This window comes from Paroedura picta, chromosome 8 (genome assembly GCF_049243985.1).
Source record: "Paroedura picta isolate Pp20150507F chromosome 8, Ppicta_v3.0, whole genome shotgun sequence".
In the NCBI taxonomy this organism is placed as follows: domain Eukaryota; kingdom Metazoa; phylum Chordata; class Lepidosauria; order Squamata; family Gekkonidae; genus Paroedura; species Paroedura picta.
In genome coordinates, this window is record NC_135376.1 from 31,160,494 (window position 1) to 31,175,812 (window position 15,319).

Sequence of the window (15,319 nt, forward strand, 5' to 3'; positions counted from 1 at the left end):
CTACAGGTGACAAAGGTAATACAGCAACGAATAGTTGGTTTGGAAGCCTTTATTAGTAGCTAAATAGGCTGTAATTAGGGGGCTGGAAACTATTCTTTGTGCTTCTTTTTTGCTACTCCCTTCAAAACTTTGGGAAGCTTCCCCCACCCCCAGTGCTTTTGTATTAAAGCAAGAGGACTTTTAAAAGTTACTTTGGTGGAAGCACATCTTTTTTTTCTTTCTCCTTTTGGTCCTGTATATTCTGGCCAGGCAAATCTGAAATTCACTGTATGTGTATTCAAGTCAGTTGCAATAGACAGTCCTTTTACCTCATGGTGATTAAGTCAATGAAAATATGTAGCCTGTAGACTGACGGTAGGCTTAAATGTGTCCTAAATATTTGTCTGAGTGTTTCTGCCTATAGTGCAGAGCTTGTTAGGTGCTCATGAAATAATTGGAATCCTCTCCATTCATTTGCTGATATAGAATCAGGAATTAAGTGCACGTGTAATGGAGTCCGCACGGTGATCTTAATAAATAGGAACTGATAAATCTGATACAGAGTCAGAACAGGTGAGGAGATGACAGTAGCAATTGATAGATACATTGCCTACTGACTAATGCTAAATTTATACTGGTCATCACTCTCACCTTATGTTACTCACCAGACAAGTGGCCAGAAAACTTAATACCAAGCCTAGAAGGTACATGCTGAATTACTTGGCAAAATTAGGCAATAACAAATCACAATACATAATGAGGTTTCTTCACAGGTGTAGCATCAATTTTTAAAAAAAGGGGGGGGGAATCTTATAATACGTAACATGTCCAATAATAAATTTCTGTGTATTTTGAGGGCCACCTCCTCTTCTTCCATTTCAGTCAATATTGTACTGTACTGTTCCTGTTCCTTTAATGTCTAATGTGAACCGCGCTTAGCCTCCAAGGAGGGTAGTATATAAATGCAATAAATAAATAAATACCAATGCAAGAATTTAAATCCTGATACTTGTAGAGAGCCTGGATCAAATTTTGTTGTGATTTATTGGCCTTTATCCAACCACACAGTTTTGAAGACTTAATGGTCTAAAGCAGGAGTAGTCAAACTGTGGCCCTCCAGATGTCCATGGACTACAATTCCCACAAGCCCCTGCCAGCAAATGCTAGCAGGAGCTCATGGGAATTGTAGTGCGTGGACATCTGTAGGGCTGCAGTTTCACTACCCCTGGTCTAAAGTCTTCAAAAAGTGGGGGAGTAGTTGCCACAGATTTCCCTCTCCTCCTGCTCACCCTTACTTTGCACCTTATGGTGTTTCTGAGGGTCTACTGAGCCCAGGAACAAAATTAAAGCAGTCTTATTCCATAAGGATTGTGGATCGTTAGATACACAGTGCTGTGATCAAAGTGTTGTCCTTTAACTTCGGGATTTTAGGAATTATCATGAATCATATATCATGGTAGTGTTGGTGATTATTATTTCATCTTATTGGCAAAATTTACATAGTGGAGCCAGCAATCAAAACTTGCTTCTGAAGTCCAAGGAAGTTTTGATATTGGCATTAATATGAAAAGCCACAGGTTCCCAAAGGGATCAGGGTCCAAAACGAAGAAACAGTTCCCAATTAGGGAAACTAAATTATAATTGCTAATTGTGTTTTGAGAATTTCTTTGTCTGACTAATCTAAACCTTGGGATCCTGAGAATTTACAGAATCTGGAGCAAACTGAATTTAAGCAGTTCTTAGCTGTGTGAATAGGTCTCTTTTACCAAGAGCCTTCTTTATTAAATTCTTTTAGATCTATGCTCATATTGTTCCCAAAGACCTATTTTAAAATTAAAGTTATAAATATTAGGAGTATATCATACATTATAATAATGTGCAGGCTTACTATTAATCTCAAGGATAATATGTTATTAATATGCCCATGTGCAAAGTAAAAATAACTTGATTGGGTATATATTTGCAGTTAGCAATGAAACCACATTGGACTTGGAACCATCATTTATGCATGCTTTATAAATCCCACCATATACAAACTTTTAATTGTTCTCACAAAACTGAAGTAATAATTCCTGTTAAATCTGTTAAGAATTTTTTTTCTGCATTTAGGGACAAAATGCATTTGGGGGAGGGTAGTATACTGCCTTTTTCTAGAATGTGTGGCTATTTTCCTTGATAGTGACAACTACTGCAGGATTAGGAATGTGGCAACTCTTTGTGCTACAGGTAGATCTAAGCTAGTTCATCAGCCACAGTAGCAGAGAGAACAAGTTTTGTCAGGTACAGTAATTCAAGTCTTAGCAGGTCAAGAAGACTCTTGAGTTCACTAGGTAAGATATTTATTTTTATCTATAATGTTCTTTTTCATTCCAACAGACGCAGCAAATACAGTAAGGCCAAGCAAGAAGCAGATGAGGAGAAACATTTGAACCAAGGTAATAGGCAACAATGCGTGGTTTTCTGATCTGGTTCACAAAATCTGTTTTTTAGCCTGGGTTAGAGAAGGATGGGGAGAACCGATATCCCTTTAGAAGTGATTATCACTGGATTTCATTGATTTGCAGCTTTGGACCCTATTCATATGTAGCATTGTTTAGCTAAGTGTTGTGTGTACAGTTCATTGCCTTTTGCAAGGTATATACAAACGTTCAATCACTGACAACTTCTTATAAAAGCAGTACATAACTGTGTTGACAACACAATTGCTTGGATATTATCAGGGCCATTTTGCACGGGGATCTTTGTTGCAAATTGGTCACTGAATGAAAAATCGCCATTTAAAATAGTGGAATTCGTCGTTTTGCATACCTGGCTTTGTAGTGGAATCAGTTGCGTTTTTTAGCGTTTCCCACAGGCTTCCGGTCTCGGCAGAAATCGCTAGAAAGGAAGCGCTATTGCCAAGCTCGTCCCGCCCCTGGCCGTCAAGCAGCCAATGGGCAGCCGTTAGCATGCTCCCAAACAGCCCCTTTCCCTTTAAGAAAGGTTTAAAAAAAAAAAACACACCCATTGTAACGAATCTGAGTAGATTCGTTGCAATGGAGAGACCCATCCAGCTGCCTGGGGTGTTTGAGCTGTCGTTTGATTGTTTGATCGTTAACACGCTGGCTCCGTTTGATTGTTTGATCGTTAACACGCTGGCTCCGAGTGAAAAAAAAAAATCCCCCCCCCCTCTCACGGCCCGATTTTCGGCTGAATGGAATGTGTGAAACTGAAGGTCACTTAGTGACTGAAGGGGAGGGACTGAAGCCGGGGAAGCCTCTGTTTGAGCTGTCATTTGATCGTGGCCATGCTGCCTCCGAGTGGAAAAAAAAAATCCCCCCTCCCCCCCCCCCACGGGCGCGATTTTCAGCCGAAACAGTGTGAAAAATAAAGGGAAAATACATCAGCAAACGGGCTTCTGCGGGCTTCTTGTGCTTAGTGACTAAACTGCTCTGAGGAGGGACTGCAGCCTGGGAAGCCTCACTGGCTAAACGGAGGCTCGCCGGTGCGTTGATCTCCACTCGCTCAGGGAAAAAAAAATGGCGATCGCTTCGCCGGAAGTTTGGAGGACAGGCTCAGGAGGAGGGACTTTGAAGAACCCACAACAATGGTAACGCACAGGTCTTTATCGCTATTGTTGCAGATTGGTTGCAGGAGTGTATCGCTATCCGGAGGGTGAATCCACTTTTCTGGATTCCCCTGAAAGCGCCACAACGAAGCGCTTTTGGCGGGTCGGTTTCAGGATTGTTGCAGATTGTCTACGACGTCGTGGGTTATGGCAAATTAGTAGCGTTTCCAATTAGCAACCATTGTGCTATTTTGAAGCCGTGCGAAATGGCCCTCAGTCACCAGTAAAAAGCAGTGATGGCTCAGAACTTTCCCCGCCCTTCCTTCCCACCAGCACCATTTCCTGGGGTCTTGTGTATGCCAACAACTATGCTCATTGGGTAGATGTAGTGGGAATGGGGTGAAATGTTGCTCACCCCCCCCCCCCAAAAAAAAAAAAAAAGAGGAAAGGAGCAATTTTGTCCCTCTCCATTTCCACTTTAGCCAACTGGCTATAAGTACATGTAAGTCTCTTGAACCCAGTAATAAACTTTTCCAGGACTGGAAACAGCTCTGGGGGAGGGGAGAGTAGAGAAATGTGTGCAGTCATTGAACTTGGAAATTGCAGGATGGAACCCACTAACTGCACAGACATAATGAGGAGATAACCACTTCACTATGAAGCTTAGGGAATGTTGCTTTCATGGAACACAGATGGTATTACGTTCACATATCTTTTTCCAATATTGCATAATTATGTTTTTAATACATAATGCATGTGCGTGGGGTGTTAGGTTGTAAATCTGTCGGCCATGATCTAAAGAGACATTTTGCGTAATCACAAGAGTTGCATACCTGTGCCCTATTTTCCAGCTATTTCTTTTACGCTGGCTCCCTGAGATGCAATTTTTATTACTTGGAGCAATTTTTACAGAGGTTTGGAGTTCAGCAACAGGAGCCAAAGTGCCTGGAACAGTACCACTGCATGCACAAATCTGGCACATGGACACCTGCTAATCTCAGCCAGTATACGTAGACATATATATAAACACACATACACATTTCTCATAGCCAAGAAAGCACAGGCTGCTGGGCTGAACAGCTGTGTTGCTGCTCAAAAAATGCATAACACGTAAAATACTTCTTATCTATTTACTTGCTAGGTGCCATTACTGTATTGCTGTTCATACAACACGATGTGAGAAAGCTTCTTCTTTGCTGGAAAGTGATCAGCGTATTGCCTTTTTTTAGATGTGTTATGTGTGATTTCCAAGATATTCTTTTTTTCCCTTGTGGAAATCCTCATCCATCCTATGATTTGCTTTAGTATAGAAGTTACAAGAATCACTCATTCTGGATATTGCTTCTTGAGGCTTCTTCTGTATGGGCAGAATGAATCCAAAAGAAATGTTTATCCTGAATGTACTTACTCACTATAGTTCTAAAAGTATCCGGTTAAGAATTCAGGCTTACTGTGTAAAATCAAATAAATACAATATTCTTGTGGTTAGAGACCTTGCTTTTATTATGGAATGGCATTCATACTAGGATTAAAGTCTGGTTACCTGTTTGTAGGCATGGAAAGAGGGAAAGCCAAAGTGCCCAATCCTAAATACAGTACAGAGCCTGGGATCCCTCAGCCTATCTGGATACATAGCAAATATTTTACCATCTAATTATGTGGATAAGCAATTTTCAATAATGCTACTTTGCATTTATAGGTGTTAGAACATATGTGGACCCCTTTACATATGAGGACCCTAACCAAGCAGTGCGGGAATTTGCCAAAGAAATTGATGCATCCTGCATAAAGATTGAAAAAGTCATTGGTGTTGGTAAGTTTCAGGCCACTGTTGTGGAAGTAGATAATGGATTTTTAATGGTGTATACCTACTGGAGTATCTGATCTAGACTACTGATCTAGAATGAACCAGCTAATGGATTTAGTGGAACTGTTGTGCAGAGATTGGTATTTAAATGTTTTTTCATGGTTGGTCTTTTGAATTGTTTCTTTCTATGTAGGTGAATTTGGTGAGGTCTGCAGTGGGCGACTCAAGGTCCCAGGCAAGAGGGAGATCTGTGTTGCTATCAAGACTTTGAAAGCAGGATACACAGACAAACAAAGAAGGGACTTCTTGAGTGAAGCCAGCATTATGGGACAGTTTGACCATCCCAACATCATCCACTTGGAAGGGGTAGTTACTAAATGTAAGTAGGTCTGCCACCAAATGCATAACCATTCATTTGACTAGAACAGTTTTAAAGTCACTATGGAATTAAATCAGCATAAGGGTTTCTCTCTTCTTGCTGTGAAATGACTGATGGAGCAGATTCACCAATAGCTAATAGGAGGAAATCAGAGAAGGCCTAGCCATTAATCTTGTTGTCAGCTCTAAATGGTTTTATGGTTGCCACTGATACCCTATCTCCAAGGAACTTGTACATAATTTTACAAGAGAACATAATGCTACAAGGTTTTGGAGGGGAAGGGGAAATGTGATGGAAGGATGCTTTTCTGTGGAGGATTATTTCCCTTTTTATTGGTTTACCAGGTGGGTGTTTGTGAAAGCTGGTCTGAAATGCCTTTTGATACGATGGATCAAAGTGCCAAATGTATTTCATAACAGTCACAGTACAATAAACCACAATGCCATAGGCTTGAAGTCTTAAGGCATATTTTATTTATTTTTTATTTATTTAGGCCACCCCTCTCCAACAATAGTCTTGGTGCAGCTAACAATTAAAATTAAGTCTGCTAAATATAAAATAAGTGACATTTAAAGCAGTTGATTAAAAGAAACATTCTCCATTGCTAAAACCTTGGAAACAAATGGAATCAGAAAGTATACATCCCAGACTGGTTGGGGGGAAGAGAGCAGGGGGATCCTGTCAGCAAATGATAGTGGAAGAGTGTTGTTTTGCATGCCCTTCAGAACATTTGACAATTCCGAGACTGGCCCAGATCTGGCAACTCATTCCAGCAGGCTGAAGCCAGGGCCGAAGAGGCCCTGGTTCTGGTTGAGGCCATGTACCCTTTTTTGGGGCTGGAGATCACCAACTAGTTGGTACCAGCCAAAGTAGGAAAAAGGACTTTCAAAAGTAATCTTTGCCTTTGTCTGAGACTTGTTTGTGTGGCTCTTTTTTGTCTGCATCTTTGATACACTTGCTTTCATTTGAAGGAACATCTGTCAAGCTTATATCCTCTTCTCATCTCCTCCCCTTTGCATATCTCAATTAGAATTCATTAAATCAATGAATTTTGGTTCAAGTATGAATAATGTAGAACCCAACCACTATGGTTTTCAAGCAAGAACTGCCTCTAAAACTTGGGTTGGTCAGACCGAAAAAAGATCCTAGTCAAAAAATGCTGCAGAGAACTTCATTTAAAAAAACCTTGCTTCAGGAATATGGTTAAGTGTAGCTGTAGTATAGGCCACTGTTATTAACTGGGGGTGTTTAATTTTGTGTTTTTTTAAAACAATTAGGACTATGGCTCTTTATGGATTAATTGGTTTGTTCAGGGAAACATTTTATTGCAGATTTTATCCATTGGGAAATAGAATATATATCTGCATTTGACGCTATTGAATAAAGGATTATAGAAGTCAGAAAAATATTTAGGATCTCTTGTACATTGGTGCATTGTGCAAAAAGCTTACGACAGAGCCACTGGTTCTGTCTAAGTGCTGCATCTCTTTTGCATCTGCCAATACTAATAAACTGGTGGGGGATGTGCCACAAAAGAAAATCAGATGTCACAACCAAGCTCTGGCAGGCCCAAAAAAATGGCTTTTTTTTTTTTTTTTTGCTACTCTTACATACTTTGTCTTCTCTCAAACATGAGGAACTGTTGAGAACCTTGAAACTCCAATTTACGGTGATGCTTGAGTGCAGGCACCTGGGCAAATTTGTTTCCTTCCCACAGAGTAGTGGGATTTTAAACCATAGTTTAAACCCAGTTTAGAACCCCCATTTATAGGAAGGAAACAAAATCCAATTTGCCCAGATTCAAACATCACAGTAAATTAAAGCTGGAAGGCTTCCCCAAACAACGAAGTTTGGGATCTGTTCATGAATGCAAGAAGGGCAGTCGGAGGCAGACAATATGACACGAGCATGAAACAGACTGTATACATACCTGTCACAGACAGACAAGTTTGCCAAGGCATTTAAATACAGCAAATATCTTCAATGCATCAGAGACAAATGGTAGGTGCAGAAGTAAAACATGCTGCTAATGCAGTCCCTGCTGGAGAAGGCCATTCCAAAGTTCTCCCCAGTATTACTAATCAGTGAACAGGCTAAGGAAAAAGTTTTAATTAAAAAAAATGTTTTAAAAACTTATCCAGGAATCTAAAACAACCCTTTTATGATATGGCTCATTGTGTATATAACTGTAAGAAATTGATTAATGGATTACAGTGAGATGATTGTCTAAAACATTTAAATCAACTGACACTCATTGTTTTCATTATTTTATTACACATTATAAGTAGAGCCAGTTTGGTATAGTGGCTAAGAGCAGGGATCTATAATCTGGAGAACTGAGTTTGATTCTCCATCCCTCCAAATGAAGCTAGCTGGGTGACCTTGAGCCTGTTCTCTCTGAACTCTCTCAGTCCCACCTACTTCACAGGGTATCTTTTGTGGGGAGAGGAAGGGAAGGTGATTGTAAGACACTTTAAGACTCCAGGTAGTGAAAAAGCAGAGTACAAAAAAACAGTTCCTTGTCTTGTTTATGTCTAATTGCTGAAATTATGCACTGTTGAACCCTGTCTTTAAATACTTAAATAATGTGTCTTGTTCAGTTTGTTATAAGGATGGGAGGGGGGGTAAATCAGAATAGGTAAATGGATACACAGAAATCCATTGCAAACATTAAGGAAAACAAAGGAGGGGAAACCATTAATAAACTTCACAGTGAGTGCCCACAAAAACATTTTCAGTAACGGCTACTGTAATGGATTTTTAAAAAAACCCTTAGAGATTAACTATAAACACATGTCTGAGCATCTTTGAGAACATATGGGGCTGGGATCTTTTGGAATATGGAAAAATTATCGTGACCTTCAATGTTGCCCCAAATGTTGTGGATTTTAGTATTTTAGAGTTCGGTGTTTTGGGTTTCTAAAGACTTTTCTACCTTTAGTGTCTAGTTAATAATGTAGAGGTTGATGTTGCAGCTCATATGGAATTTAAAGGTAGGATAAAAATCTAGCAGTGCAATGTGGTTTCCCAGAAGTGAAACGCATTAATTTAAGACGGCAGTCTAAATTAAGACTACCATCCTAAACAGAGTTACGCCTGTCTAAGCCTATTCATTTTAATGTACATAGAAGGGTGTAAGACTGCACTGTTATTTTGGTTATTAATAACTAGAGTCAGATTTTTAAATGAGATTAACTTCTGCTAGGGAGTTGTAACTTCCTTTTAAATCTTTGGCTTGGCTCATGTGCCTGATTAACATCAGTATTTACTGCACAGGCGCTTTCAGTACACGCTGGCTCCTTGTTTCTTTTATATTGTGGCTTGTGAATAGTAAATGGGGTGATCATGTCTTCCAGTGTCTGTTTTTCGGGGGGTGGGGGAATGACCACTTACTGTAGCGTATTTTCTAGCCTATTCGTGAGACCAGACCATAGATACCAACAGGAGACCATTCATTCTTGGGCTTGCAGTGGAATCAAAACCCCAACATTACCTATACAAGTCTGCTCTCTTCTTCATGGCCGCCTTTACAAACTGAAAGTATTTCTAAAATTTGGATTATGTTCAGGCCAATCACTTCTGTTATCAGGAGGCAAATGGAAATGTGGAAGGAATTTGATAATTGTATTTGGGATTTATCCCATAATGTGAAGTTTGATGAAACTGTAGTAATATTCATTTGTGGATACATTGGGTGAATAGCTTCCTAAGACCTCAATTTAACCCCCCTCCCCCCATTTTTACACATGGAGTTGATAATGGAATCATAAATGAAAGATTCCTCAAAAATCACTCAGAATTGCTATCACTAAATTATCTTTCTGATTCTTGTAACAAGGGACAGGGGGACACAAGAAATCATAGGAAACATGGACAGTTTAGTACTCCAGCCCTCCAGCAGTCCCTAAGAGACAGGAAGACTGACCTCTCCTCACACACACCCCTTTTCCCTTCAATTGACATTCCTTTGCTGTCAGTATTCAGGCTTTTCTATAGTGTTTTCAGTCATCATCAAGCTATTTCCGCCCCTTTGGTCAATCTCTAAACTGCCTTTTTCTGCATACCTGGTGAGTCCCCTTGTATGTGGGTGTCCTGGTTTTGTGGCTTTGGCAATTTCTTCAGAGGCTGGCCTGTTTACTGTTAGGTATAAGTGATTTAAGCAGTTATATAGAATGTTCAAAGGACTTCCTTGTTGCAGTCTTTACAACAGACTTGTATTTATGTCAATTTAATTAAAAATATATTGTCAATGAGGGAATCAACTGATAAAAGTCTTGCTGAAGGCCACACCTAGTGACTTAACAGGAAATGAAAATTTCAAGCCAGGAACTTCCTGAGTCTTTTTCTTATTCTCTTGGCCACTATACTACCTGATTTTTATGGGATGTGTTCATTGCTAGGGAGTAAATATTATGATTAATATGCAGTAATCCCTCCCTTTGAGCATGTGCATCACACACATACAGACATACATTGTTAAAATCATGGACAGAATTAAAGGTCCGTGAGCACCAACTTTATCTGTATTTATTTATACTAATATTTTAGCTTTTATTAACTGCCAACTCCTGGACCATGCCAGCTCATGATAGATTACAATAAGATCCGTAAAACAATAAAATAACAGCAATAATGGTGGCACAATCCAATTATATAACCCCCCCACCCGCTCCATGCCCATCCTCCATACAGAAATTTCCCATTCCCTGCTGCTTCAAAATCAAATGTATTTAGAAGCATAAAGCAACATCTTGAATACATTTCAAATTTTGCCAGTTTTAAAAAAGCTGTTGAATTCCTTTGTACTTTTTTTGTCTGCAACAGACAGTGATCGCCATGAGTCCCATGGCACCTCAATTAAAAGAGACTAACCTCATGGGATTTTTCAGGTTTATTCCCTGCAAAAAAAAAAGTTGTTTATGTTTAGGTAGCAATGTGTTTGCCATACGTGGAGATTTTCATACTATCTTGGTAATGCAGAATCAGCAAAAGAATCTTTAAAATCAGAGTCCAGTAGCACCTTTAAGATTTATTCAAGGTGTGAGCTTTCGAGTGCAAGCAAGAATAAATCTTTGTTGGTCTTAAAGGTGCTACTGGACTCTGATTTTATTATGCTACTTCAGACCAACACGGCTACTCATTTGAATCTATCCTTACAAGAGAATCTTTGTATTGAAATCCCACTTTTTTTAGCCCCCAAGCTGTGCCAGCTGTAACAGTTATAAATGACTAGATAGCATTTGCATAATGTACTTGTCACTGCATTGAAATGATTTAAGATTCTCACCAGAAGGTGGGAGGCCAAACCAAATGTGTTTTGTTGCCCTTCTCTCTGTAGTTTGCTACAGACTAGCATAGGAACCTCCATACTGTCACCATTTGGTAAACAGGGTTATTTAAGCAGACATTCATCTCAATTTTTCCTCTAGATTTACTTGAGTCTTTGTGATAAATGGATGTATTTAATGTGCAGGAAATTACAACTCAGGATTGGCAACTGAGGACTGTCCTCTCTACGATGACCTAAGAAACAAATTTATTTGGGAGCTATTGCCCTGGGGCACTATAAAAACTGAGAACTTGATCTTTCTGTTGTCAGACAAAGATCCTTATGTTTCCACTAGAGTGGCACTTTTTGCACTGGCTGCCAGGAAAACTAGGGCCAATTTATGCAGAGCACTTGTGATGTCCAGTGGTCTTCTCTTAAAATGCCAATCTTATTTCTGTATTTTATTGATCACACTATTTTAGTTTTGACCATTTTATGCATACTGTTCCATACCATTTGTTGGGTTATGTCCTTTTTGTATGATCCTGTTTTCATATGATTGTGACGGCCCATGGCCAATACAATAAAATTTTAACCTGAAACCTTCATCCCAGGATAAATTGTGGTGATACATTTGTGCCTATATGTGTCTTTGCGTATGCATGGAAAATAAAAATTCATTATTAGTAATGAGTCAGACTTTGAGAACTTTCCCACTTTAGATTCTGTGGGGAAGTGTAGGCGGTGTTTCAGTTGGATCCCACAGATGATTTTCACAGAAGGAAGGTGGTTAATTCATGGACCTTAATTTTCTCCTCACCCACAGCATCCCAAAGTACCACCAGAAATACTCCTCCTCAGGGATAGTGGGGGCCCAGGAACAGCAGTGACGGGAGACAAAGGTCTGCAGCAGGACAGGGGAAATTGGCAAAAATCCTTTGTGGAATCCAAGTCATATATTTTCATTTTGTAGTCATTTTTTTAATAATCCACAGCATGGCAGTATCTATGGTAGCATCCACAAGAGATATAATCATCAATAAGTTGTATGCATAACATTTTCAGGAAGAAATATATTTCCTGCTTTTTAAAAAAGTGTTGGAATCAGAATGTATCAGACCTTGTGTCCTTCTAGGCTTATAGCATAACAAGAATCCCATTGTACTGAGTGCAGAAATCCAAGAGGATAAGACACTCCTTTATCTCTATGTCTCTAGACTAATTTCAGTATTACTTGGCCTAGGCATTACAGATAATGAAGTTATGCATTAATATATTCAAATGAAGAGTGTCTCCTTTTTCTTTAAGTAGACAAAGTACCATTTGATTGCAGAAGGTTAATTAAAACCCATTTAGAAATATTTGTTCCATCAAGTGACTTTAGTGACAGTTGCAAAAGGAGTAAATGAAATGAGGAAATATGTAGATTGCACCTGGGTAGGTTTCACTCTCATGAATACTGGAAAGTGTTGTGCCCATATATCAAGAAGATGGTTTTCTTCAGTGTTTGCCTTTAAGGATTTAAATTCTCAGCCGAAATTCTGAGCTTATGTTGATGCAGCTGGGTTTTATTTTTGTACATCTACACACACAATTCACCTTTATTCATGCAAATATGATAGATAAGGTTACAGCTCTCTGATTTCCATATCGCATTGAGACGGGTTGGCATGCACACATGGTGAATAATATCAAGACGGTGAAAATTCTGGCAGTGGCTGAAGTGGTGAGGAAATCAGGAACATAATATCTTCTCCATGGGCTGCCTAAAGCCAGCATCCCTAAACAAATTGAAAGGTGCAGCATTTACAGGCTATTAACACTCTTTAACATATTATTTTCTAATCAGAAAGGGTTACTTCTGAAATTGCGAGTGGAGCCAACCTGCTGAGTGAATAATGTGCAAATGTAGAGACAATTATAGGCACTTTTGAGTGTGAAAATATTTCACAGAGACCAAATTGTATTAGCCAAATATTTCAGCAGATCTTACTAGTGAACTTATTAGTGATTAAGGTGGGAAATCTTTCAGTTAATCAGTTAAGCAGCATATAACCCCATAAAAAAACATTATAATTCCCAGTTATAACACTGAGACAACTCCCTCCCCCTCCCTGCTCCTCAACAGACATCTGAAAAATAAGCCTCAGGGGAGATCTCCCTAAGGGGAGCCTGATGATCTCAATGAGGCTTATAATAATAGAGGTATCTGCATCTTGTTGAGTCATTGCTTTCTTGGACTTTTGTTTTATACCAAGACTAAGAAGTCAGTTTGCCAGTCTATGGTCAAGTGAGTTTGCCAGTGCATTTAATTATTAAAATTGAGTAATACAAAGTGGTCTGCTGTTGCTGATTGTTTTCCTGACCCATCTTGCTTTTTTTTTTGTCTACATAGTTTCTTTCTATGACCCATATGATCATTTCAGCAGCAACATTTGGACAAGAGCTGTCCAGACCTTTCTAAATTTAGTAGGATAGTTGGGCTGGTCAAAATGACTACAGATAAACAAAATGGAGGCAGGGTGGTCATGGCAACTCACCTTGTTAGTAAAAAAATAGTCTAAAAATGAGCATGTTTGTTGTGATATAAACTTTTGTAGATTATAATTCACTCTAGTCCAAGGAAGATTATGCCACAATAAATGTTGGTGTTGGATCCTATGAGCTGCACCTGCCTCTTCCCCTAGTAGCTTCTGAAGCTTCTAAAAGCAGCTGATGTTGAGGGTAGATAAGAGCTGTATAGACAAAATTCCTCAGGGCACATCGTAAAATGGAGTGGAGACACGGACAGTTCCTATTGATGAATATATCAAAGGATGATACTTAATAATAATGGATTTAATGTACTGTAGGAATGGGAATCAATACTAACAGAATAGTATCATCTGTGAGCTACTCAAGGTTAATGTTCAGATTTGTGTCATTAGCTTTCTGTATTGCATTTGCAGAACTGGGCATTGCTGTTCAATTTGACCCTGTCTGCATCAGAGTTCATTGACTAATTTGACCTCATCTGCTTCCGAGTGGAACAAATGGAGAGAACATATTTGTAAATAAATTGTGATGCCAAATAAAGGTCCCAGATTAAGTAGGAAGGAAATTGCTATTCATACAACACCTGAATCTGGTTACAACTGTCTATAATGTATCCCTCAAACAATAATTTCTATTTCTCAAATGCCTACAATCATACAAATTACCTAGCAAACAATGCAGTTATCTTTACATGAATCAGAATATAAATAGGCCTATTGGGTCTATTACTATCACCATTTTTTCTTTAATGAGCAATTGTGGATCCTTATATTCTCTACAGCAGTGGTTCTTAACCTGAGGTTGGGACCCCTTTTAAACGGCTCGCGGCAGGGGGAGCAGCTTGGCTGGGGGGATGCTGCCCCTGTTGCTGCTCCTCCTGCAGGTGCCTGCGCTCGGCTGCCAGCCGCTCCAGCAGTGCCCCCAGAAGAAAAACTATTTATATACAATAGTGAACAATGGATCTTCACGCCATTGGTCAGTTTCGGTTTAATTTCTCTGAAAGAACACTTGCATAATTTTATGACTGGGGGTCACCACAACATGAGGAACTGTATTAAAGGGTCGCAACATTAGGAAGGTTGGGAACCACTGCTCTAGGGACTCTAGGTGTACTGTAGTTAAAGATCTTGCCATTGAGTCAGTTAAAGTATTAATCTTCTGGAGCTCTTGAACACTTCATCTTTGTGTTGCCTCTTTTCTGGCTTACTGTAGTTGAGGATTAATTTAATTGTAATAATTTCCCACCAACTATTCATCCATGTATTGTTTTCTTTTGCCTAGGCAAACCAGTCATGATCATAACTGAATATATGGAGAATGGTTCTTTGGATGCTTTTCTCAGGGTACGTAATTCTGATTGAATAAATTAAAATGAAGAAACACGGTGATCTTTTTTTTATGTATGTCCTTTCTAATTGTGGGTGGGTGATGATGCAAAATTATGCTCCAGAGATGCTTGCTTGTCAGGTTTGCTACTTCAGCTAGTGGGAGGGGTGATGAGGCACCATAGAGGTGAAGCATAAAATAATAAGCTTTAAATAATCTGTGTTTAATCAGAAGGAGGTTTGATTAAAATGCTCATTAAAAGTCTCACATTGCTGTAGGTTAATTAAAACTGGGACAGTTCACACATCCCAGGAAGCTAGTACAAAAGCCACTGGACTATACTTGCCAATGAATTATAGGTCTAGAGAGAAGAGAATATGTCATAATACTAACACTTTGTATTAGACATCATTTGGGGAACACATAAGTAGTTTATGGGGAGAGACCACTGTGAAATTTAGGATTCTGAGCCAAGTG

The 15,319-nt window shown here is 39.2% G+C and overlaps 1 protein-coding gene across 1 annotated transcript in view; it reads left to right on the forward strand.

Annotated features, from left to right (window-relative positions):
- The window catches only part of EPHA4 (EPH receptor A4), a 188,261-nt gene that overhangs the window by 149,872 nt on the left and 23,070 nt on the right, over window positions 1-15,319 (forward strand). Inside the window, exons 9-12 of the mRNA XM_077348926.1 lie at window positions 2,356-2,414; window positions 5,226-5,339; window positions 5,527-5,712; window positions 14,798-14,859. Coding sequence (XP_077205041.1) covers window positions 2,356-2,414; window positions 5,226-5,339; window positions 5,527-5,712; window positions 14,798-14,859 — 421 coding nt within the window. The remainder of the gene's footprint in view (window positions 1-2,355; window positions 2,415-5,225; window positions 5,340-5,526; window positions 5,713-14,797; window positions 14,860-15,319) is intronic.